At 30.2% G+C, this 27344-nt stretch overlaps 2 protein-coding genes across 2 annotated transcripts; one reads left to right on the plus strand and one right to left on the minus strand.

Annotated features, from left to right (window-relative positions):
* Nucleotides 1-3334: 3334 nt before the first annotated feature.
* Nucleotides 3335-7323, plus strand: LOC101261805 (transcription factor bHLH30-like). Its single transcript, XM_004236959.5, has 3 exons — nucleotides 3335-3770; nucleotides 4379-4674; nucleotides 6448-7323. Exons 2-3 carry the CDS (start codon nucleotides 4381-4383, stop codon nucleotides 6943-6945), a joined length of 792 nt encoding a protein of 263 aa, XP_004237007.1. The 5' UTR covers nucleotides 3335-3770; nucleotides 4379-4380; the 3' UTR covers nucleotides 6946-7323.
* A 4793-nt stretch (nucleotides 7324-12116) lies between these two features.
* Nucleotides 12117-12626, minus strand: LOC101245150 (small polypeptide DEVIL 6-like). Its single transcript, XM_004236985.5, has one exon. It carries the CDS (start codon nucleotides 12469-12471, stop codon nucleotides 12310-12312), a length of 162 nt encoding a protein of 53 aa, XP_004237033.1. The 5' UTR covers nucleotides 12472-12626; the 3' UTR covers nucleotides 12117-12309.
* Between the last annotated feature and the right edge of the window lie 14718 nt (nucleotides 12627-27344).

The raw sequence follows: 27344 nt of genomic DNA on the forward strand, positions 1-27344 counted from the left end.
GTGCTTATCATCTAAGCAATTCCTCTTGTCTAAAATTCTATACTCGTTATGAAATTGTCTAAAATTCTATACTCGTTATATATTGTTGTAGTTGAAACAAATGCTAACCAATACGATTGCTATGAGGCACATCCTGAAATACCGTGCGATGGATATAAAGCTACGCCAAAATGTGTATCATTATGCAAGAGAAAGCTTGGATCCAAAGCTAATGCAACATGCATTGCTTACTCTCAAGGTTTTATATGTGCTTGTCGTTACCCTTGCTAATCACCCCTTCATATCTTAATTAACTTTAATTATTGCTAAATGCAATTTTAGCTATCCAATTGGATGTAATATCAATCTCAATGGACTTTATATTTTGAGATTTAGTTAATACCTAATTCTATCATCTAACTTTTGTCTCTTTTATTCATAATTTTTACCATAACAATCAAAGAAACAATACACCTAAAGAACATTTAAGAATACAAAAGCAGGTTTAAATGCATAAATAAACTAGAGTTTGCATAATAAACTCCAAAAGTTTAATAAAATAATTGCAGAAATAATGCCTAGTTACTGAAAGTCAAAGTTCAATAAGTCTAAGAAAAAGGGGTACAATTCCGAAACTAAACAAAAGAATATCTAAAGTATTAGTCTAAGTCTAAAGAAAATGGACTAAACAAAAGGAAAACTCATAACAGCCTGGAAGAACTGGCTCACCCTTGAATTCGATTTCGATTAATGATCTCCTAATTGAGGTCTGTCATTAGCCTCCTGAAGATGCCTTGTACTCAACAAAGAAAGAGCAAGTGCAATATCAGTTTACAACTAAAGTGTACTAGTAGAATCACACGACTATTTTAGTAAGCTAAACATACATAAGCAGCTACAACATAGTAAACATGACATGCACAAAATATATATACACATATACCCATTATCATTTCAAGAACGACTTACAATTCCACATTCTCACTAACAAGTAAATATGACAATTCAATGGTCCTCTCACGGAACCCATACATAAACTGTTAGTGTGCCTAAATGTGACATCCCATCTCAATTAGCGTGTCGAAATGTGATACCTGATCCAATATGTATGTCAGTATGTAACCTGCAACCCCAATTTGTATGTCAGTAGGTGACATCCGATTCGAATTAGTGTGTCGAAACGTGACACTCTGTCCAATCATCATACCACAATTACAATCACAATGCACATTCTAAAAATCAACAATCAAGTGTTGATTCATGATATACAATCATTCGTTCATACTCATTTACATTAGGTTTGATCAATAGTGCTACATTCACATACACACATGCATAACAAGGAAGCAAATACCCACACACATCACACAAAAATGAAATCAAAGTATCACCCAACTCGAATCTAAGTTTGAATCCCCCTAAGACACTTATTCATCCTTTTCCGGATTCTTTCCGCTTGTTCTAGGTCTACAAACAAGTAATAATGAGCAAGGATCAATAATTAAGGTCTAATTTATTCGGATTATAACAAACACAATAATTCAAGACCCAAAGCTGATGGAATATGCCTTCGTGACTCTCATGGTTTTATATGTGCTTGTCGTTACCTTTGTTAATCACCCCTTCATATCACAATTTGATGTAATATCAATATCAATGGACTTTATATATTGAGATTTGGTTAATACCTAATTCTATTTTTAAGCTTTTACTTCTTTTATTCATTTTTACCATAACAATCAAAGGATCAATATAACTAAAGAGCACATTAGAGATCCAATCTCCCCTTTTTTGGGGTTATTTGGTCGAAAGCAAATTATCTCGAGATTAATCATGATAAGTTATTTTACAATATATATGAGATAACGTATTCGATCATTAAAACATGTGTAATGAGATAAATAATTTTAAAATTATTTAATACTTCAAATCAAACACAGAATAAAGTAACCATATATTTTATCTTGAGATCATTAATTATTATACTGTAGACCTTACATCAAACAATTCATTATAGTGCCTTGAATACACTAGAGTAAAAAAAAAACAAGATATTAAAAAAAGAAGAAGCATAGTTGACTATTCGACCCTCAATTTTGATTTTTGCCTATGTAATTAATGTTCAACATTAATGAAGATGTGTCTGCTATTTATTCAGTGATATGAGTCAAAAAGAGTATATAAATGACCACCCAAGTGGTGCAATTTCTAATGAAAATAAAAAAAAATGTTGTTATTTTATTTTGAGAAAACAATATGATTTATTATTTTTAGTTTTTCATTTGGTGTCTGATATTCGTTTTATGATTTAACTAAATCAAAATTCACATTAAAAAGTCAATTCATATCAGGGGTAAGCACTCTTTAGTAAAGGTGAATACATACCTAAAGATGAATGAACACTTACCATTTCACCACAATTTTATTAGTAACAAATGATCATATGAATATGCGCAACTAAAATCAACAAAAATAAAGTATTACTATTTTTTTCTATCTCAATTTATATGATTTATTTAATTCTTTTACTCTATTTAATAAAAAAGGGACAATGCACAAATACCCTCTCAATCTATGCCCAAAATCTCATAGACACACTTATATTATACTAAGGTCCCATAAAGAATATAATTATGCAAATATGCAATATAGAGACAGTGAACGTAGTTATAAGAGTTGTAATCTTTATTTCACCCACCCCACTAGGATCTAGAGTAGGTAGTGGAGGAGGAGTATGTTCCAAGACATAATGATTTCATTTGGTCTTGGGGAGGTAGAAAGTTTGGGCGTGGAAATATAGCTATCCATGAGAAAGAGATTATTAAATTATAATGAGAAGAACATGGGTGCTTCACCAAGCCTAAATTAATCATAGCCTAAAGCCAAAGTAAATAAAAAGTTATAAATATCTCATCAATTAGACACAAAGATGGTAGCTGCTCCTGAGTTCCTTGGTTCGCCCTTTCAGGCTTGGCTCCAGTCTCTACGGGCTTTAAGAAAAAAGAGCATACTGATGTTCAATATTATATCTTAGAACGTGATTTAGGAATAAGTAACTAACTCTAAGGGTAAAATATAAAAAAATTGTATTTTCTTGATATAATAAGATAAGTAGATAAAAGCAGATGGAATAACTAATTATACCCCTCGTTCACTTTTACTTGTCCAACCCTTAAAACGTAATAACTATTTACAACCGATTAATCCAAAAGAGCTAGTCGTAATCAAATAGCTATAGAAAGGATAGCTGAAAGAGAAAAAAGAATGTCGTAAATAGGAATTAAATTAAAGGATAGGAACTACCAATACTTGTATCTCCACTATATATGATAGTGGAGATGGACCACTAAAGAATGTGGCCTGGATGAGGTCATTCCTCCCTTAACGTCTCAGATTCGAGTCTGGATATGGAAGAAAATTTTGGTAGGGATCACTTCTCCTCAAATAGGGCCCTATGCAACACGAGTTTAAAATAATCGAGCTTTAATGCGGATATCAAACACCAGAAAAAAAAATTAGATAGTGGAGATGGAGGTGTGGAATGGAGTATAGGTATGAAAGAGAACATACTATGTTGAATAGGGCCCAATAGGAAAGAAAAAGGCATAGAAAACAAAAGGCTAAGTTGATGCTAGGATAAATAGGATCAAATACTCTATTCAATCTTCACATTTCACAAAGTTTTTTGTGTTGCAAAAGAAAACAAACAACATATATAGAAAGGGTGAGTTTTGAAAAAAAGAAAGAGGACAACAAGTGGAAGGGCACACAAAGCCATCAAAAATATAAAGGTATGTCTTTTCATCATCTTTCATTGATCTCTTACAATCTATCACAAATGAAGTAGAATCCAAGTTTTTGATCCCCTTCTCTTTATTATTCTTACTTTTCCTCTTTTTGTATAAAAAAAGAATAAAGATGATTATCAAACAAGTCTAAAGTTCTTCAGCCTCAAACTTGTTTTGTAGTGATTTTAAACAATTATACACTTCACACTCATAGAGCTAGGTTTAAAGATTTAACTTATGTGTAAAGATTTTAACTTTACATAGTACTAAGAGTAAATATTTTCTATACTATAATTAACTAGCTTTTGATGATAAATTTTGGATCGAAAATTTTGAAAAAAGTTATGTTCACATATCTATTTCGATACAAATTTTGAAAATCTATCTTCAAAACAAATTCAAGTTTCACAAAAGTAAGCTTTAACGATAAAATTGTCTCCATCTAATAAACCTTGTATATAAATCACAAGTTTCATCAATATATGCATTAGAATAGACTTTTTTAAGGTACAAACTTCCTACAAACCCTATATAAAACATAAAATACTTCGTACATCAGACTATTTTTTGTCAATATAGTAAAGTTAATCTCATTATATAATCTTCCTCAGCTATGTATGGAAGTGGAAATAGATCATCAATTCTACCTTGGAATAGCTTCAACACACTTGAAGATCCATTTATTTTTCATGGATCATCATGTTATGGAGATTTATTCAACAAAATTATACCACAATTTCCATGTCAAGATCATAATGAAGTGCAAAAAATGATGAATTCTCAAGAAATAATGGATGCAAAGGCACTTGCTGCCTCAAAAAGTCACAGTGAAGCTGAAAGAAGACGTAGAGAAAGAATCAATAATCATCTTGCTAAATTACGTAGCCTTCTCCCAAACACTACTAAGGTAAGTCAAATTATTTCATAATTAATTGAATTTATGCATATTTCTAGTGCAATTTTATAAATTATTTTAGGTTAAATTTAAATCCCAAGTGTGTATGATTATCTTATATTTGTTTTGATTTCCTTGTTAGGGTTCTAGACCCTATATAAAGTTCTTTTTTGTTTCTAGTTTCGACATTTGGTGGATGTTTGACTATGTTTTATTCTGAAATTTGAAAAAAAAAAAACTTTTATTTTCAAAGATAATTTGGAGTTATTTGACCATGAATACAATTGGAGATGTTTTTGACTTTTTATGAATAATTTGAAGTAAAAATACTTTTAACGTTGTTGTTCAATTTCTTATAAATTTTGAAATTCAATATAATATGAATTTTGCAATTGTCTGACTATTCATGTTTTTTGAAGTTCAACTTTGGAAAAATAAAAATTTCTCATGATAAAGCGCATTAATTTAGATCCTTTAAGATTTTCATTTTTGATAGCTAAGATCGATAGGGTGATAACAACAAGTACTCAAAATTTTAGTACTTTTTGAGGGTTAAGCAATCTTTTCTTTGATTACAATTTTTAAAAACATCTTGATTCATTAGTTATATATAGATTCATAGTATTTTTTTTTTATATAGTTTAAAAATATACTATATAAATTTTGTTTTGATTAAAAAAATTAATGAAAATTAGATATGTAGATCCTTATACTCCGAATTTCTTCACATTGGATTACTAGTCTAAGTTACACTCATATTCTAACTCTATTAAACAATCTCTCTAATAATTCGAACTAATAGTATCAGATAAATTGAGACAGTAAAAGTAATCATACAACGTATTTTAGTTACTATAAAAATTGTTGCACTTTTGATCATTACTCTGATTGTAGTGATAATTTCTAGGAAATTAGGAAAAAGTAACGTTAATGTCGCTAAATTGATATGATAAAGAGAAACAATGGAGCAGTTAAAAAGTTTCCATGGAATTTAAATCTAATATTCCACCTTTTTTAATGTTGTGGTAAATATTAGTCAAAATAAAAGCATATAAAATCAACAAAAGGAAAAAAAAATAGAGGCTAAAAGGCAGACAAACAAAGCACTCTTGTCAGTCATGCTCATACTAAAAATTCTAAATAATCCTTCCCATGCCTAGCCTCAAAATCCATTTTTTGTGGTTCATTTGGAATTGCTTTTATGTTAAAAGAAATGAATTTTAGGTTTAATTTCGTTTGAAAAGTTAGTTTATGAGGTGAGGATATTTAAATAAAGGGATTATTTATTTCTTTTCTTGAGACTCTTTAATCTTCTACCTTATATTCAGAGTTAGATATGAGTGTGAATAATTTAATATGGGGGTTCAACGTTGGTAATAATAGTTGGAATGAACCCTACTTTGATATCAAGTAAATAATTAAATTTTTAGTTTAATTGGATCTTAAAAATTAATTCACGAGGCAAAAATTGTTCAATGTCATATAAAACTATGTTATCAGACTCTTCAAAAATATCGATAAATGTGTGTCGAGTTCTACAAAAGTATTACTTTTTTTTTTGAGAAAAATGGTATATTTTCGAGAAATCTGACATAAATATAACAACAATTTTGGAGAATCCGTGCAGACCCTTGCCACTATTATTAAGTAGGTTAATTGCAACTATACACTTGATTGTAAATATATATATATACATATATATATATATACACTTTTTTTTCCATGTTGAATGTAATTCTTTATGGTTTCACTTAATGTCTATTTTTTTTTTTGTTAATATTGTAGACAGATAAAGCATCACTATTGGCTGAGGTGATACAACATGTAAAGGAGCTAAAGAGACAAACATCACAAATAGCCCAAACAAATCCACTAATCCCAACTGAGATTAATGAATTAACAGTTGATTATTGCAATAATGAAGAAGGAAATTTCATGATCAAAGTTTCATTATGTTGTGAAGATAGGTCTGATCTTTTACATGACCTAATCAAGACCTTAAAATCTCTAAGGTTAAAAACACTCAAGGCTGAAATAACAACACTTGGTGGACGTGTGAGAAATGTCTTGTTCATAACAAGGGATCAACAACAAGACAACGACGATACGTGGCCTATCAATGATAACAATAATGATAATGATGATGATCAGATGAAATATTGTCTAAGATCAATTCAAGAAGCACTTAAAGAAGTTATGGAGAAATCTAATGGAAATGATTCTGGTAATTCAGGGAGTATTAAGAGACAAAGAACTAGTAATAATAATAATATACACTACTAAAAATAAATAGGAATTGTGTCGTTACGTGGCTAAATAGTAAAATTCATCGCTAATTCTATATAGCAATTGGCAATTTGATGATATAGCTAATTTTAGTAGTGTTTCTTCACTACAAAATAACTGTAAATTATATGGAAATTTTTCTAGGGATTAGTATGAAAATTCATATGAAACTTATATTCCTGTAAATTTTTATACTAATCCCCATATAATTCACACTTTTCTGATAGTGCACTTTGTATTTTAGTCTAATTTCCTTTTCTTTTTTAGTTTTTAATTCCATAATAAAGTGTGTTATTTTGGGTGTGTATTGACCTTTTGATATTGTTTTTAACCTCTAAAAAAGTATACTATATAAACATTTTGAATTTCTACCCATTTGTCATCTTCAATTCTATTTTATTTTTGAGAAATTAAGAGCTCAAAATTTTTATTTGAGTCCATATAATTTAATATATATACATAAATTTACTTTGAATATAAAAATTTGAAAGAATAATGGTATTCTTCATTCTTTTAGAATTGAAACTTAATTAAACTCTATCACAAGTATGACAAAACTTAACTATGAAAAAAATATACCTAAAAGGACTAATAATAAGTAATCTGAATATTTTTAACATATGATCGTAAATCACATTTTTTCCAACCGTTCTCTATCTTTTTTTTTTTCAATTCGGACTTCTAAAACCTACAAATTAAACAACACTCTAACAGTAAATCATAAGAACATGTAAAATTTTAAGTAAACTGGAAAAGTATTCTCTAAGATAATGTAATTGAATGAAATTTATTTTGTATCGTTAAAAGGATAGAATATATATATCTTTTTAATTTCAAGGCACATCATTGTATTAGAATTTTAGAAACTTAGTACTCGTGTCACCAAATTTTTGGTGTTATTATATCATTTTGTGCACTTTGATTTTGATAAAAGAATCTATTTAAAATTTACTTCTGCTTGAGGTATTAAATTTCACATTTTCTATTAGTTATTAATTGGTTAAAGAGGATTTGGCTAACTTATCGTGGTAAGAATGCCTTTTTACTTCTTAGGTATTGAAGTGAACTAGTTTTACAGGTGGATTCAATTGACTCAAAGCAAATTTTCAAATAATGTTAAGAAGTCTTACATCGATAGATAAATTGAGAAATTAATTTTCTTACAACATAAAACTAATTGTTAGCACAATAGTAAATATTTGGGGGAGGGGGGGGTTAAAAATTCGTGCTATTTGTCTACTGCAAATTAATTGCAGGGATCGCTTAAAAACTGCCACAATCTAATAATATTGTGGCGTTGTTTGTCATTTTAACACTCGCGAATTGAGTTTTTTATGTAGTGAAGGGGCAGTGAAAATGCTTTCTGCGCTTGAGTTGTAGGTTTGAACCCCTTGGATCACTATCAACAAAAAGTTCTCTTTTAAAACATACTTTGCAATAATTATATCTGCGAGACCATAAATCCAATACTACATGATAGAACTTAGCATGTAGAATTAGAAAAAGGATATTTTCCCACCGAACTTACAACTTATCATGTCATTGTCCGATTAAGAAAAAGACATGTTTAAACCTAAAAAAATGTCAAGAACATTTTTGAACCTTTTCCATTCTGATCTGCGTCAATCTTAGCTTGGTGTAAACATTCCAAAGAATGTGAGTAGTTCCACATCATTGTATAACATGAATTTTGTGTGTACATAACAACACAATAAAGAAAGGGGTTGGACCATTTTGGTGATAAGAGAAGACATGTAAGAGACATTAATGGGTAGTGGGGTTAAATTGAATAAAGAATATAGGCCATAAGTGCACGTGAGGGATGATAAGTCTTGTCATTTTGGCTCATAACATTGTGTTGGGGGAAGAGGGAATGTCTGTTTCTTGGATTAAGATGGCTAACTATGTGTTAGTCCATATGGCCGACAACATATTCTAACTTTTTAGTTATATATTATTTATATAATATCGATACATACATATACCTAGGTGGTTAGTTATGTATATCTATATCAAATATACTAATTTCGCTCCTATTTTTTAAATAATTACGTGTTTTATTATTATTAAGAGCGTTCTATCATATATTGAAAAATATACATGTCCTTTTGCTACCAGATACATTAAAATAAGAAGAGAGGTGAATCAGATAGTCATGTATACTAGATACGTGTGAATCACACTAAATACATGTATATGTATATGTATATGTATATGTATATGCATATATCTGGTGTGATATGCATGTTTTTGAATACAATATACATAGGAGAGTACTGACGAGCAAGATGGAAGAAAGACGAAAGAAATGAACAAAATTTGTGTATTTCAAAAACATGAGAATCCATTTGGATACAACGTATCTAGAACAAATTACGCCTAATTTTGATCAATATATATCTCGAGATACATATGTTGAGGCATAAAATATATAATATTACAAATTGGACTGTATCTAAATAACTAACTTCTAAATTAGCGTAATTTCAATTAATTTTACATTATATATAAATATCAATAATTCTATTAATTTTTGGGCGGTTCTTTTATTTATACTGTTTTAAGATATTTCATCAAAACTTGAAAGTGCTTTGAATCTCCTCTCATTACCTTTATCCGAGTCTTGACTTCATAGTACATGTCATTGATCACCCTAGTATATGTCACATGTGCGTCTTTAGCCTCCAAGCGTTTCCATTGGGATTTTATCATAAGTCTTTTCTAGGTCAATAAACACCATATACAAGTCTTTTTTTCTTTCTCGATATTATTTCCCTGGTCTCTTTAGAAGATGAATAACTTTTATAAAAACAAATAAAATGAAATTATTAAATAATAAGAACATGACGAGAAAAAATAATAATAAGATAGCACTTACATCACATCGTATGGTATATAAAAGTTTAAAAATTATGTTATTTAGTTAATATACTAGAATGTGATTTTAATCTCATGTAGAGGCATAACTTTTAGAACCCTTGATGAGCCATTTCTCTACCTCTCTTTTCCACAATACTAAGTATATATTAATCAATCACTAATCATGTATTTGTGTACCCAAATTACTTAACGACGATTGTATGAATTCTTTATAATTGTTATTTTATTTGGTTTTATATAATTGTTAATCGTAATACTAACTACCCCAATATCATAATTTAGTAGTGGAGACCAAAATGTCCTTTTTTAATCGTACATACTGCTACGTTTCTAATCAACCTAGAGATTATATTAATTATTATCACCAAATTGCATGATTAGAGTAGTTTAATATAATTAAATACCCCCTTCCAATAATTGTACAAGTTGACACTAAGAAAAAGAAAAAGTCGAGAGTTATCCTATTTGGTACTAGTATAAGACAATAGATATTCTGTGGTAATTAGTTGAGGTGTGTATAAATTTTTCCCAATATAACAAGTATAAAAAAGGGGGGGGGGGGTGGGGGGGGGACATTTTTTTCGTATATACAACTCAAAAGATTGACGATAAGGATACATATAATCCAAAAAATTGATGATAAGAGTATCAATAACCTTTATGAAGTTTTGGGGGTTATATTTGTCATTTTTGTATTTTATTTATTTTAAAACATGCTCTTGTAATATACTACCAAAAAATTGAAGGAATATATAATTAGACTAATTGAAAAAATAAATATATATTATCTTGATTTGGACAAGGAAAAAAGAAACAAAAAAAATGCTTGCATAATATTCTGCTTTGTTATGGAAAAAAAAGGTTCTTCCTAATTTCTAGCTAATCAAGTACTTGGCTAACTAATCAATGATAATTAGTTCTCAACAAGAAAATCGAGAAGATTTAATTCTTAGTTAAATATTTGTGTCTTATTTGTAAAAAAACTCACACCAACAATTACAAAAGAAAAGAGAATTTGTTGAAGATGGACCAATAATTAAAATGAACCTCTATAATTAACTTGATTTATATTGGATTGTGACATCAATTACTTCAAAGAATTCACGAGTCTACATAAGATTGGAAATGTAGCATTTTTTTACCTTAAAAAAAGAGATGATGTAATTTATATGTGTGATTTAAAGAAGAACAAAACAAAAATCATATTAGTAAGCTATAGGTATATTTTGCATAATCGTGTTTCGTAACAAGTTTATATAAATATGTATATTTCGTTATACATATACAAAAGAAAGTCATTTTATAATATGTTTTTGTATACATATAAAAAAGATCAATTGTATAATTGGTGTTTGTATAAAGCGAGAAAGAGAGAAAGACAAAAGAGAACTGGGCAGGGAAATATTTGTATTTGTATAATTATAAGTGTATAGGATGAAAATATATGTATTTGCATGTGTATATATAATTTTCTCTCGCTTTATACAAACAGAAACACAATTCATACATTTATGTTTGTATAAGCGAGAGAGGCGAGGGAGAGACTGATGAGCGATATCTGGGAGAGTGGCGAGCGAAATATGAGAGAGGGGGAGAGAGGAGAACGAAAATATATGTATATATAAAAAATTTTCTCATTTTATACAAACAGAAACACATTTTATACATTTTCCATTGTATCAAAGTGAGAGAGGCAAGAGACACTGTCAGCGAGAACGAGAGCATTGACGAGAGAAGCAAAATAACAACAGTTTGCTATAGGATATAGTTAAATCAAATTATATTCATAATATTTAATTTAAATTAATAGTTTGCTATTATATATTCCCCTTAAAACTTAAAAGAATAAGAAAAATATTGCTTCGATCAAATGAGACAAAAATACTAAACAAGAGTAATAAGTTTAGTAATAACTTTATTGCTAGTCTGGTACAACTACTCTGCTCCCTCCAAAAAAGATGACGGAATTTCTTTCGTTTTTTCAATACGAATAGTGAAGAAGTATAAAATACTCTAATTAGTTACTGACCAACGGAAAGTATGGAATAAGAAGAAAAGAAAGAATTTGCATAATAAAATGACTTTTTCAATCCACCAAAATGAAATCGAGTACTTCTACCACTTTAAGTTAAATTAACAAAACTTAATACCACTAAACAAATTTGGTTAACGAACATAGTTTATGCGAGGATTTGAAGTCTCAACAATATCAAAGCAACAAAAAAATGAAACAAAAGTTGAAGTGTTGGAAAGAAAGTAAATTTGTACTTAAAAACAACAAATCAAAATTCAAAACTAAATAGTAGTCTTTGATTGAACCTATTCAATGTATACAAAAGGCCTCAAAGACCTAAATTTAGTATACAAAATTCTCAATTTTTTTGTAAAAAAATCTAACTTATACTATTTCTTTTTACTATATATGGACAATTGATAAATACCCTATAAGACCATAAGCCAATATTGTTGAATGAATTAATTTCAATCATTCCAACAAAGAAGCATAACTACACATCTCCTAATTATGTAAAGCTTAGCTCTTTGTTCTCTAAGGACTCCTCCAAGTCCTCTACTTGAAATCAACTTCTTCTTTGAACTTCCCATTCTGTTGTTGGTGGTGGTGGTGGTGCTCATCTTCATCATGTAACTTTAATTCGTCGCGACGAAAATCAAGAAATAATTTTTTTTTTGGCTCTTTTAAAGGATTTTCTGTATGGAAGAGTGATGGATGTGTTCTAGCTATTGTTATTGTGCAGTGAATAAATTGAAGAAACAAGTTTGAATGGGAGAAATGAGAGTCCAAGATGAGGCTCTTATAGGCTTGTTTAGAGTGTGGTCCTAATTTAGAGAAAATGACATAAAATGGTCCATTATTTTTAGTAGGGGTTCAAAGTAAACCCTTAAGTATTATTTGAGTAGTTTTGTATCCTTTAAGTTTGTTAAAAATGAGATTTTTCGGCTTTGTTAGATATTTGTTTACGAAATTGTGATTGTTGAGAAAATATTTAACGAGGAGATCAAATTTAAAAGTACAATTTTTTCTAGTTTATGCTAGTTTTGGTCTTTCTGAGGTGTAGTTTCTGTTGGTTTGTTTTTGTTTGATTCATACATTTATTAAGTTGTGAAATCTGAAATTATAACGAAATTTTTTTATTTTCTGGTCAAATCATTTTTCCATGTCTCAAATCAATCTTGACAAGTAGAGTTGGATAAAGATCAAACAAAAATTAAAAGTTCTCATTTTCGATAAATTTAAAGGACTAAAATAGCTCGAGTAATACTAAAAAAGGACTATTTTGAACATACAACAAAAGCTAAGGGGTCATTTTTGTCATTTTCTTTCATAACTTGTATTGATTGAGTCATGAACCAAAATATGGGTCCCACTTTCCACTTGTAACCTAGCCCCCCACCCCACCCCACCCCTTCACCACAACCAACACCATTACAAGAGAAATAAAGTAATAGTAACATCCATATTCTTTGTCCCCCACACTTTCATCCTAACAAGTATAAATATATAATGATAAAGAGTATTTTATTCTATTTAATTTGTATGTTAACATCATGTCTGATCAATGTTTTGGAAGACAAAATCAGAATAATATGCCTTAGAGTGGTGCTAATTCCAAACATTCTCCCTAGAGAATTAAGACATGCATTATGCATATGAAAAATTGTTTATAAGAACAATGCATTGATATAGGCAAAATTTTCACTTTGTTATTTGGTGTTTGCTAACTTTGCTTTGTTTCTTCATTTACATTTCTCTTTGTTCATTTTTATTTTAATATGTCGTGCTTAAATAGAAGGTTCTTCAAAAAAAATATTTTTACCTCCACGAGGTAAAGATATGATCTGCAGATAAAATATAGAATTAGCATCATAAAGGCTCAGGGGTTCTTCCAAACCTCATTTGATAGAAAATTACATGGTTTAATTTATAATATCACTAAAATTATCTTTTAATGTATATATAGTAGATGTTGAAATTTCTTCGACTTAATTCTTTGTGTCTCTAGATTTTTATATTTTGAACTCCTTTAGTAAAAATAATGGCTCCACTTCTATTCTGGCACATACACTCTACCTTTTTCGTAACACACTTATGAGATTTCATTAGATATATTGTCGTTGTAACGTAATTAAAGCCATAGATTTTTTTTTTCCAATAAAGTCTTTGTCCCATGATAGTCATGTGTGTGTGACCCATACATTTAAAACTCTTGTCTAGCAACGAATATGACCAAACAGAAAAAGAAATAAGATATTAATCAAATTGTAACTCTTTTTTGTTACATTGTTAGTGTTTAAAGGTGTAAAATTGTTTGCATGTCACAATCCAAATAAAAATGTACCGGCAAAATAACGTAGCATTAAAGATATATAGTTCCTAAACCTTGAAATATAATCTACACCAACAAAGAGTGTATGGATGGTAAATAATGTTAGGCCCCGTAAAAAATCGTACCTTGAATTAAGTTAATATTCAAGGTTAAAATATCGATCAAGTTCAAAAATATGAGATCTATACATGAATAACGAGGTTATAAAGGTGTTTGAATAATTAAACATGAGATTATGAAAAAAAATATTTTTAGAAAAAAATACTTTTCTTTGTGCCAAATACATTCATAAAGTGAAAACAATAGTATTATATTAGTGGGATCCTCCTAAAGTTTAATTAGGCATTAGAGGGATTATTTAGTTGATTCCTACTAAAGGATGCACATTTTCAAAGTTTGATGACTATAGTCTATCATGTAATCCTCCTTTTTGACTAATACAAACACTCACACTTGCATTCTTTGTTCTCAATAATGATGTGGATTATCATTATAAATCTAACGTTAATGATGACCAAAAAGTATGCTCACATGATGTTAAATGACTCCAATATTAATTCATTTCAAAATTGAATACTTTGACACACTTTTTAAGATGTGCAATGTTTAATAAAAATTACCAACATCGATTGTGGTGTATTGATGGGAGTGTTTCACTCTTAATCAGAGTTTTCGGGTTTAAGCATTGAGTATGGAGAAAATCTTATTGGGAGCGTCACCCCTGAATAGGCCCTGCAAAGCGCGATCCGAATTTAGTTGGAACCCCAATGTAGGCTTCAGACATCGGATGAAAAATTACAACAAAAAAAAAACATTCAAATAATTAATTATATTTGAGAGTCAAAAAGTGTTGAAGAATAAATATAGGAGAATAATATAATCAGACATAATTCACTATCATATATATTATTATTATTTATCTTTTTAAAATATTACATATTTTATCATTAATTAAGAGTTTCCTACCATATATTCAGAAATGTATACTTAGATACATGTATTTTTGCTACCAAATACATTAATATAGGGAGAAATGCGAGCAAGATTTTGTCCGCCCGAAAAAAATAATGTATGTTGAACAAATTTGACCCTATTATCTTGAGATACATGTATCATAACGTATCTAAAACACATCAAATGTACTGTGAATCCACTTGAATATAATGTACCTTGAACAAATTTAACACGTATATCCTGAGATACATGTATCTGAATATATCTAGAATGTGTCTAACTAACTAGCTCCAAACTAGTGAGATTTATGTAAGTTTCCTTCTTTCAACGTGTTGTTATAGTAATAGCTAAAAACGAAAAAATAATTGAGACAAAGAAAAGGAAAAAAAGAAGAAGTTATTTGTCACGACCTAAAAATAGATGTGATGGCACTTGTCTTATCCCACCAAGACAAGTCAGCCTAAAACCCAATATCTAACAAAGTGCGGAAGTAAATGACAATCCAACAAAAATTTCTACTATGAAACCAAGTCATATAATTCAATCCCCAAAACCAGGTTGTCACGTGCACAAGCCTCTAATGTAAACATTAGAATTGAAACAAAATAGAAGTCTAAAATGAAGTTGTCTTTCAAGTAAAAACAAAGTCATAAACTGGAGTAGGAAAGTTCGCTGAGATGACAAGCAGCTACCTCACAATCCTCCCAAGATGCCTCGGAAACGAAGAGAATAGAAGGTATCACAAAGATCCAGGCTCGTATCCTACAATAAATAAATAAGAATACTTATGTTTAACAATTACCTGGACACTTTATGCCTCTTCCTATGTGTTTGCCGGCCGCCACTCGATGCAGGTTAATTTCTTTTCCTTTTTTTCTTATCTCCTTTTTGTATTTAATTAAAGTAATTAGGTATTTAAGTGGTAAATTTTACTAACTTAATTTTATTATATGGAACAAATGGTATAAGATCTTAAATAAAAGATACTTTAGTCCATTAACTATCAATTAATTAACTCAAGTTACACTAATATTTAAAATTTCCAAAAATGATCTTCCGGATCATTACATTATTTCATCAGAAATTCTGGTCAATTAATTAATTAATTTCATCATAAACATAAATCTTGTTTTTTCTTCTTTTTTTTTTTTGGTGGGGGTAAAGTTCTCATCATTCATTTTATCATGCTTATACCTTATGCATATCACAAGAAAGATAATCAATTGTAGATAAATCGTAAAAAAATATAAAAAAATCAAAAGGATGGAGTCCACTAAATTTCTTTTCCACAAAAATGATAGTAACATCATTTTGCTTCTTTTTAGACGTGCTTAAACAATACTAAATCTGTGGGAGTAGTTTGACCAACTTGTTTTATATTGGATTGTAACAAATTATTTTTTGTTTTCCGTCCGTGTTCACGTTTAAGCGTTGACTAAATTTGAATTGTGGGGTGACATCAGTGGTAGATCCAAAATTTTCACAAAGGATGTCGAATAAAAGACCCAAAAATTTTACGAAAGGTGTCGAACAAAAAGCGAACCTAAAAGTTGTTGCTAGTGAGATTCAAACACATCAGCACCATAAGTGTTAACTCTTTCAAGGTGTCTTGATACCACTGGACTACAACACATTGTTATGTCAAATGTGTCTAGAATATATTATTTAATCACTTTGTGTGTCATATTACTTATATATACGTTCTTAATTCCAAAAGAAAGGTGTCAATTAATTAGACACCCCGACAATAACATTGCTACGCCCCTGGGTGGCGCTCCCAACATGATTTTCTACATATATAGACCTACTTATGTTAATTAATATAATCTATACAAGTCATTGTAAAAAAAAAAGAAGCTTCTTTAGATATTATGCATATCTTTTGTAATTATACGTCTGCATAATCATTCTTAGGGATGTCAACTTAGTCTCTTAAAAGGATCATAGCAGGAAAAGATAAACAATAGATGGAGAAAAGCATAAGGGTTAAATTTTGGATTCAAGAAGGTTTGATAGATCGCACATAATTAGATGTATCTGCTTAATATATACTGAAAATCAAAATACGGTAGAAAATGTAATATCGAAAATTCACAGGAAGATAGGTAATTAGACCCTAAACTAATGTAATTTATGTTATTTGCACTAAATAGTATTTCTGACTTTAGGCCACATTATTTAGGTCTTTTTTTACACATAACTTGTATATACACTACTAAATTCATGGCAATTACAATGAATTGGGCCTATAGATCAAATATGGTGAAGAGTATCAAGAAGCAAAGCCCATATTTATTTTGGGCTTACTCTCTTCCATGTACAAGGCCTCAAATGTGGTATATCCTCCAACATTATTAAATAGTGTAATTTACTACGTAGATGTATAGTTCGATCATCTAATTTATCAAATATCACCGAGTATACATTATAAATATTATATGGTAGTATACATTGTATATATTATATGTGTATTTAGTATATACACTCCTATATATTGTGTACATATTTTGTAACTAAATGACTCACAAAAACATTGTGCTGTAATTTTTTGGATTAAATATCTAAGGTTAAATCCTCTAAGGCACTACTTTGAAACACTTGTATTTTATTATTAGAGGATTACTCTTGATTTGCACAATTTTTTTTTAATTCTTTGCATGATGAACACAAATGCAAATCTTTGGAGCGGAAAAATTAAGATTTTTTGGCCACTTATAAAATAAATGAAGGAAAATAATCTTTAGGATATATTATGTGTAAAATTAAAGATATTTAAGTGTAAACACAAAAAGATATCTTATATAAGTATAATAAGTGTTAAAAAAAATTGTAAAATGACAAAAAAAAATTTTTAGTTATTTGTAGTAGGTTTAAAATAATCCTAAGTATCAACTAAACAGTTCGGATCTTTCATGTTCATAAAAAAAGAAAAAATAAGCACTTTTAATCTCGTAAGATATTCATCAAACTCCGACTGTTAAATTTAATTAAAATTGTAAATGTAAGAAAATACATAATTGAAACTCACATTTAAAAGTACTTTTAAAAATGAAAAAGAGTAAATAGTGATCTTAAATTATGCAAAATTATTGAACAAAAATGTCATAAGTTATTAGTATGGTTTAGAAATGCTCTCACCATCAATAGATTGGTCAAAAAAATACCCCTATTTTCTAGTTTATGTTATTCTTTGTCAATTTTAATAGTTAAGTGTAATTTTTTTTTGTCTATTTTTGTTTGTGATATAGTATTTTATTTTGCGATTTTTGGAATTTTTCACTAATTTTTTCACAGTTAATATTATACGAAATTATCGGATAAGTTTTTGGCATTTCTCCAACAATGTGTCCCATAGGGGCCTCGTACACAAAATTCAAATTGTTTGATGAATTCAATGTATGTAAATTTGTTCATGAATCCGTAAAATGAATAAAAGGACATGCCTTCAAATTAAAATTATGGACATTGGACACATATATATATGATTGTGATGTTATTCAAAACTTTAGTGTAGATGCCTCAATTGTGTTTTTTAGGGGCATTGAACACACATGATTGTGATGTGAATCAAAACTTTTATGCACAAAGCCAAAGAGAAGAAAGAGTTTTCTTATATTTATACTGATGGGAGATAATAATTATTTTGTACAATTAATCGAAACATATATAAATCGATTTAAGTAATATAAATATAATTAAGTTTTTGTTATATGCACTAATACACAAGTAGAGATAGAGCGTTAGGCTAAGACAAGCACGTTGACATGGCATTAAAGGATATCATTATACTTTTAAGTTTTATGTAATAGTTATTTCTCATTAATTTTTAACGTGAGATTTTGTTCACACACTCAACAAATTCACTATCAAATAAATCAGACAAAAAATCTTAAATTTATTTAAAAATTTACTACGTATCATCTGCATCAATAAGATAATGAAGATACGATGCAACACCAAATTATCGGCTCCAACAACATTTATTAGCTTAAAGGTGACCTTTAATATAATATTATATTGTCCACGTTAAGTTGGCTTGAATAAGATATATGTTGTAAAAGAGTGATATGAAGTGTATATGAAAAGTCTAGTAATAAAAATATTTATAGTATATGCATATATATATATATATATATATTATATAAATAGTAAATATAAAATGTGTATAAAAAGTCTGTTGATAAAAATGTAAATAAAGAGTATTTTTGTGCACATATTAGTATATAAAAATTTTAAACTTTTTTAATAGTTTTATTTAAAGTTGTGACTTCAACATTTCTAAATCAAGATAAAAGTACAAAGAAAATATAAAAGCTCTTTACGTTACTGTCAATGTATATAAATTAAATTTTGCATAAAAATAATTATTCGGAACGTACTTAGCTAAGGTCTCACTAATTCACAAGATGCTTAGTAATTAATGTCATCCAACCAAACAGCTCAAAAAAATCCAAGTTGATCCTACTTAAAAAAAAATTAAAGTTTTGTTATTGACTAAAGACTTGGTCAAATAGTATTTATTAATTAATAATTAATAAGAGTCTAATCTTTGTTGTCATGTTTGAGTGAATTTTCAACAAACATGCTGTAAATAATGGAATTGATGAGTTTGATTAAATTTAATAACTTTAAAGTATATTTTTTTTAATTAAAATATTTAGTTATTATAAATAAATAATTTATTAGAAATTTATACTTTCTCTTTCAATTTAATTATTCACTTTAAAAATGGCACACATATTAAAATAGTAATAATTAGCATAGTAAAGTTATAATTTTACCCTTATTAATTGTGATTTTAAAAATGATAAATTAAAACTTAGAAATTTTCAAAAAGCTTAAATGAGGGTATAATAGAATTTTTTTTTGTTATTTCCTAATTTATCAAAATGAACAAGTAAATAAGGATAACTAAAAGAGAAAATATGAACAAATAAATAGGTACAGAGAGAGTATATTCAAAATTCTGAACTTTGTTTGGAGCTAATCTTTTGTCTTTTTAACTTCAAATTTATAAGAATTAAAACTCAAAAACAATATACTTAGTAATAACGACTAGTCTATTTCGTACTTCTATTGGTTGAATACAAGAGTTTTGATTTTTAAGTAATTTGTAAGTAAATTGTATCAGCGGATTCTCAAAGTAATAATATTATTACTTTATTCTTACTTGATTTGATTACGCGTTTCATTAAATTACACTTTGTATAACTTTTAATATCTTTCGTACGTCTCGATTATTTTTACCTCATGCAAGAGCCAAACAAGGTCTAATTGAGCTTTGAGTAGTATATCACGTGGGTTGACCCGATAAGGTGGGTCATTATAATTAGTTGGCTTTATCAAGTAGAGAACATCTTTTTTAAAATAAAAAATAAAAATAAACTCAGATTGTTACGTCAAATTAATGTAACTTATTATATAATTAAGTGATTTAATAATTAGAAAAAATATTAATCAATTACAACTAAGTAAAAGTACTCTATATCAAAATGAATAACACGTATATATTGACTTGTTATAACTTATTAGTCCTATACAAACAATATTTTTCTCTTTTTTACGTTTCATTCTAAGTAAGAACAACACATATCACATAATATTGTTGGTATCATGTTGTGTTAATTATATATATAATATGTAACAAACAAATTAAACAAACAAAAAGTCACGAAATTATTGCGTGTAATTGGTGTCGCTTCAAATAATATATAATTGAGTGTTGTCGCATTTTAGGTGGGAGAGGCGAGATCAAGCTAGTAATCATGTAGTTTCTTATTTTTCGATGTGATTTATGTTGGGTATGTAGCAAGAATTGGTGGGAAATAGAGGGAAGGAGAGGAATTTGAAAGGTTTAGAACTTGAAAGGTTGGAACTTGAAAAGTCCTCTAATGCTTTATTGAAAAAGGTAATAGTCCCTCATCGGTAATGGAAAGGAAAATAGGAGATTTTAAATAAATAAACACTCTTATTAATTGTTAAAAGGGTTGGAAAGAGAGACCCCCTCGCGCCGTCGTCGCTTCGGCTTCGGCAAATGGTTTTAATTATTTATTAATTAATTTTAAATGGCCAAAAATTATTTTCAATAAATTAGTTGATAACAGAATTTAACCGAAATGTTTTCAACTTTTTAGTTAACCCGACCCGACAATACCATTTGAAAGTTTGCAGATTGATTCGCTGACAGTAGAGTTTTTGGTATCTATACTCTACTGATTAAAATCATTTTACCCTGGGAGGTTATATTCCAAATCAAACCTCGGATACTAGAGGGGAATAATTTCCTTAAGGGGACACTGTGAATTCAGTAGACTTGATTTTCTTCCTAAATTTTCAATAAGAGTATTCCAGATTCTGGTACGTTTTTACAGATTAAATTATTTTTTACAAATAAATTTTTGTTCATCTTATTTACTGGTTATAAAAAATCTCAGTTACTTTGTTGTTTCTGAATGATTTATTAGAACCAGTAATTTCTGATTTTATAACACGAATTGGAAACAATCTTAAGAAAATTATTAAATCTGTGTTTCTGGTGGAGACAAAAATCTTTGTGATTTTATACTCCTTTAATTCTGCAATTATATTTTTTGTATCAATTTTGTTTATCAGAAATGGAAAACACTGGTGTTACAGTGGCTGTTGCTGCACCAACCCGACCTCTTGTATACAAGCAGAGAAACCAGGTAAATTCACATGGCAGCAACGAGTATTTTTCTGGCTTACCACTCTTGGTCTGCAGAAATTTACAAGTGAAGATACTCCAGTTCCTGCTGATGATATGCCAAATAGGGAAAAATTTATGATTGTTGAAGCATGAAAACAGTCAGACTTCCTATGTAAAGGTTACATTTTGAGTGCTTTAGAGGATGACTTATATAATATCTATAGTGCAATAACAACTTCAAAAGAGTTGTGGAATGCACTTGAGAAGAAATATAAGACAGAAGATGCATGCTTGAAAAAGTTTGTGGTCGCAAAGTTTTTAGACTATAAAATGACAGATAGTAAAACTGTTGGATCACAAGTGCAGGAACTTCAACTTATTCTCCATGATCTGATTGCTGAAGATATGGTAGTAAATAAAGTTTTTCAAGTGGCTGCAATGATCGAGAAGTTGCCTCCTGCGTGGAATGATTTCAAGAATTATCTAAAGCACAAGCGTAAAGAAATGAAGCTTGAAGATCTTGTGATTCGGCTCAAGATTGAGGAAGATAACAGAAATGCCGAAAACAAGTCGCGTAAGAGTTCAACAATCATTGGAGTTAATATTGTTGAAGAAGCTCCTACCAAAGACAAAAAGAGAAAGAAGTCCAACGGGCAGAAGTCAGAACAGTCCAAGAAGAAATTCAAAGGCAACTGTTATAATTGTGACAAGGCTGGTCATAGATCTTCTGATTGTCATGCTCCAAGAAAGGACAAAAACAAAGGCAAAGGCAAAAATCAAGCAAACATCGTGGAAAAAATGGAAGATGCAGATGACTTGTGTGCAATGATATCGGAGTGTAACTTAGTTGGAAATCCCAAGGAGTGGTTTCTCGACTCAGGTGCCACTAGACATATTTGCTCTGCAAAAGAAGCCTTTGCAACATACACTCCTACTGAGTACGATGAAGATTTATTCATGGGAAACACAGCAACAGCAAGGATTGCAGGATCTGGCAAAGTAATGTTGAAAATGACATCCGGCAAAGTGTTGACTTTAAACAATGTTCTGCATATCCCTACTATTAGGAAGAATTTAGTTTCTGCTGCACTACTCGTTAAGAACGGGTTTAAGTGTGTCCTAGTTAGTGATAAAGCTGTAATAAGTAAGAATGAAATGTTCATAGGAAAGGGCTATCTCAATGAGGGTCTTTTCAAACTAAATGTAATGGTTATTGACAGTATCAATAAAAATTCTGCTTCTGTTTACTTATTGGAGTTAAGTGATTTATGGCATGCCCGTTTGGGACATGTAAATTACAAAGCCTTGCGAAAATTGGTTAATTTAGAAGTATTGCCTGATTTTAAATGCGATAAGTCGAAATGTGAAATTTGTGTGGAAAGTAAGTTTGTTAAACATCCTTACAAGTCTGTTGAAAGAAATTCTAAAACTTTAGACTTAATTCACACAGATATATGCGATATGACGTCAACACCATCTCGTGGTGGAAAAAAGTACTTTATAACTTTTATTGATGACTGCACTCGATTTTGTTATGTATACTTGCTTAATAGTAAGGATGAAGCAATTGATGCATTTAAGCAATACAAAAATGAAGTGGAAAACCAATTGAATCTAAAGATAAAAATGATTCGGAGTGATAGGGGTGGAGAATATGAATCTCCTTTTGCAGAGATATGTTTGGAATATGGTATTATTCATCAAACTACTGCACCTTATACATCACAGTCAAATGGTTTGACAGAACGGAAGAACAGAACATTAAAGGAAATGATGAATGCCTTAATGATCAATTCTGGTTCAACGCAAAATCTTTGGGGGAAATCCATTCTTACAGCTAATAAAATACTCAATAGAGTACCCCATCGAAAAACACAATCAATTCCATATGAGTTGTGGAAAGGAAGAAAACCCAACTTGAAATATTTTAAAGTGTGGGGGTGTTTAGCCAAGGTAGAGGTTCCTTTACCGAAGAGGGTTAAAATTGGACCCAAAACAATAGATTGTGTCTTTATTGGATATGCCGTGAATAGTAAAGCCTGTCGATTTTTGGTTCACAAATCTGATAATCCTGAGATTCATGTTAATACGATAATTGAATCAGATAATGCAGAGTTTTTTGAAAACATTTATCCGTATAAAACTGAAAGTGAGTCAACAAGTGAAAGATCTAAACGACCACGAGAAGAATCAATGGAAAATATTCTAACTAGTGAGGAACCTAGGCGAAGTACTCGACAACGAAAATCTGTTTCTTTCGGATCAAATTTTGTAGCACTATTGCTTGAAAATGAGCCTCAAACATTTAAAGCAGCCATGTCTTCGTCAGAGTCAACTTATTGGAAAGAAGCAGTCAATAGTGAGATTGAATCAATTTTAAGCAATCACACTTGGGAATTGACTGATCTTCCTCCAGGAAATAAACCTTTAGGATCAAAATGGATCTTTAAAAGGAAAATGAAACCTGATGGGACTATTGACAAATATAAGGCTAGACTGGTAGTCAAAGGGTACAGACAAAAGGAAGGTCTGGACTACTTTGAAACATATTCTCCAGTAACAAGGATAACATCAATTAGGATGTTAATAGCACTTGCAGCAGTGCATGATCTTAAAAACCACCAAATAGATGTAAAGACAGCCTTCTTAAATGGAGAGTTAGAGGAAGAAATTTACATGGAACAACCTGAAGGGTTTATAGTTCCTGGTAAAGAAAAGAAAGTATGCAGACTTGTGAAGTCACTTTATGGACTCAAGCAAGCACCCAAACAATGGCATGCTAAATTTGATCAAGTAATGTTGGCAAATGGATTCAAGATTAACGAATGTGATAAATGTGTTTACATAAAAAATGTTATGAATCATGAAGTCATTGTTTGTTTGTATGTTGATGACATGTTAATAATGAGTAAAGAAATTGATGATATATATGCTACTAAGCGCATGTTGTCCAACAAGTTCGATATGAAAGACTTAGGAGTTGCTGATTTGATCTTAGGGGTCAGAATTATCAAAACTCCCCAGGGACTAGCATTATCTCAATCTCATTATATTGAAAAAGTATTGGATAAGTTCAATTACTTGAATTTCAATGTAGTCAAAACTCCAATTGATTTAAGTTGTACATTTAAAAAGAATGAAGGTCAAAGTGACTCTCAATTGGAATATGCCAGAGTGTTGGGAAGTTTGATGTATATTATGAATTGCACACGACCAGATATAGCATGTGCTATTAGTAAACTGAGTCGGTACACTAGTAATCCGAATCAAACTCACTGGATGGCTATAAAACGTGTGTTGAGTTATCTAAAATGGACACAACATTATGTTTTGCATTATAATAAATATCATGCTGTGATTGAAGGATATAGTGAAGCAAATTGGATCACCGGGTCAAATGATGTAAAATCCACGAGTGGTTATGTATTCATACTTGGTGGAGGAGCTGTCTCTTGTAAATCTTCCAAACAGACATGTATTGCTCGCTCCACAATGGAATCTGAATTCACTGCTTTGGATAAGGCTGGTGAAGAAGCAGAATGGCTCTGGAATTTCCTAGAGGATATTCCATTCTGGCCCAAACCTGTTGGACCAATTTGCATACATTGCGATAGTCAAGCAGCAATAGGTAGGGCAGGGAGCGTTATGTACAACGGGAAGTCTCGTCATATACGACGTAGACATAACACCATAAGACAACTGCTCTCTAGTGGAATTATCACACTTGACTATGTAAAGTCAAGCGATAATGTGTCAGATCCACTAACGAAAGGCCTAGTGAGAGAGCCAGTTGAAAGATCATCTAAGGGAATGGGTTTACGGCTTAGGACAAGTCAGCATGACGGTAACTCTATCTAGCAGACTGGAGATCCCAAGAGCTAGATTCAAGGAGAAAAACAAAGTTGTGGCTGACGGTTCGACATTGTCAAATAACTCAATCCATTCTCATGATGAAGACAATGTTCAGGAAAAGGTTAAGACTTTAAGGCTTGTTAATGAGGTAATAAAGCTTAAAGTTTTTAATGATTTGCTAAGTTTGGTAGATTTGACCAAATAGTGTATCTACGAGATGACACGGTTAGAAATCACCTATGTGAGTGTGAAGTGGAAGCCGCTTCAAAGAGAATTTATGTCAAAAGCCTATTCTCTAGACACTCATGAAACCAGGAGGTGTTCATGGCTGAAACGAACACAACCGTAAGAATCATAAACAGTAAAGGGTTAATTGTGTGACATATGGTTGTCTAGGTATACACCAAAGTTCGACGGTTCAAAGATATCACATCTACCGATTGACCGAGTATATCCGACATATGTTCACTACGGAAAGTCCAAGGGGAAACCTACTTATCCAGATGCAATTAATCCTTGCTTGTAAAGTACACAATTGTCCGTGCATTCCTATGTTATAACTATTCCCCATCAATGTGGGGGATTGTTGGGTATGTAGCAAGAATTGATGGGAAATAGAGGGAAGGAGAGGAATTTGAAAGGTTTAGAAAGGTTGGGAACTTGAAAAGTCCTCTAATGCTTTATTGAAAAAAGCAATAGTCCCTCATCGGTAATCAAAAGGAAAATAGGAGAGTTTAAATAAATAAACACTCCTATTAATTGTTAAAAGGGTTCAAAAGAGGGACCCTCCTCGCGCCGCTGTCGTCGTCGCTCTCTTCGGCTTCGGCTTTGACTTTGGCTTTGGCAAATGATCGATCGAGAGATAATTTTTTGGACAAAATTTATTTTAATTATTTATTAATTAATTTTAAAAAATTATTTTCAATAAATTAGTTGATAACAGAATTTAACCGAAATGTTTTCAACGTTTTAGTTAACCCGACCCGACTCGGATCCGCGCGAGTGACCCGTTTTAAATTCCGTTATATTCAAAATTTCCCGCCATAACTGTTCTGAAAGGTTGCAACTTTCAGGAACAGTCAATACCATTTGAAAGTTTGCAACCTTTCATTAATGGTCGTGTTAATTCTGAAAGGGTTGCAACCTTTCAGAATATATTCTTCTTGCCTATAAATACCATTCAGTCTTCAGAATATTTCCAAAGAATTTTTTCTGATCTTCCTTCTTCTTAAAAACATATATTTCTTCGTGTACTTTCCTGCTGTGGATTGATTCGCTGACAGTAGAGTTTTTGGTATCTATACTCTACTGATTAAAATCATTTTACCCTAGGAGGTTATATTCCAAACCAAACCTCGGATACTAGAGGGGAATAATTTCCTTAAGGGGACACTGTGAATTCAGTGGACTTGATTTTCTTCCTAAATTTTCAATAAGAGTATTCCAGATTCTGGTACGTTTTTACAGATTAAATTATTTTTTACAAATAAATTTCTGTTCATCTTATTTACTGGTTATAAAAAATCTCAGTTACTTTGTCTTTCTGAATGATTTATTAGAACCAGTAATTTCTGATTTTATAACACGAATTGAAAACAATTTATTATATGTTATCGAATCTGACTTCAAAATAAATATTTTTTTAACATTACAGATCAAAAGAGACCCTCTCTAGAAACACAGATCGAAACAAACCC

Source organism: Solanum lycopersicum, chromosome 4 (assembly GCF_036512215.1).
Source record: "Solanum lycopersicum chromosome 4, SLM_r2.1".
NCBI lineage: Eukaryota > Viridiplantae > Streptophyta > Magnoliopsida > Solanales > Solanaceae > Solanum > Solanum lycopersicum.

Bases quoted from the DNA above. Each gene is read 5' to 3' on its own strand.
- LOC101245150 (XM_004236985.5), bottom strand. From the start codon at position 12,471: ATGATGAAGATGAGCACCACCACCACCACCAACAACAGAATGGGAAGT.
- LOC101261805 (XM_004236959.5), top strand. From the start codon at position 4,381: ATGTATGGAAGTGGAAATAGATCATCAATTCTACCTTGGAATAGCTTC. The intron at 4,675-6,447 runs GTAAGTCAAATT...TTAATATTGTAG, and splicing joins TTCTCCCAAACACTACTAAG to ACAGATAAAGCATCACTATT.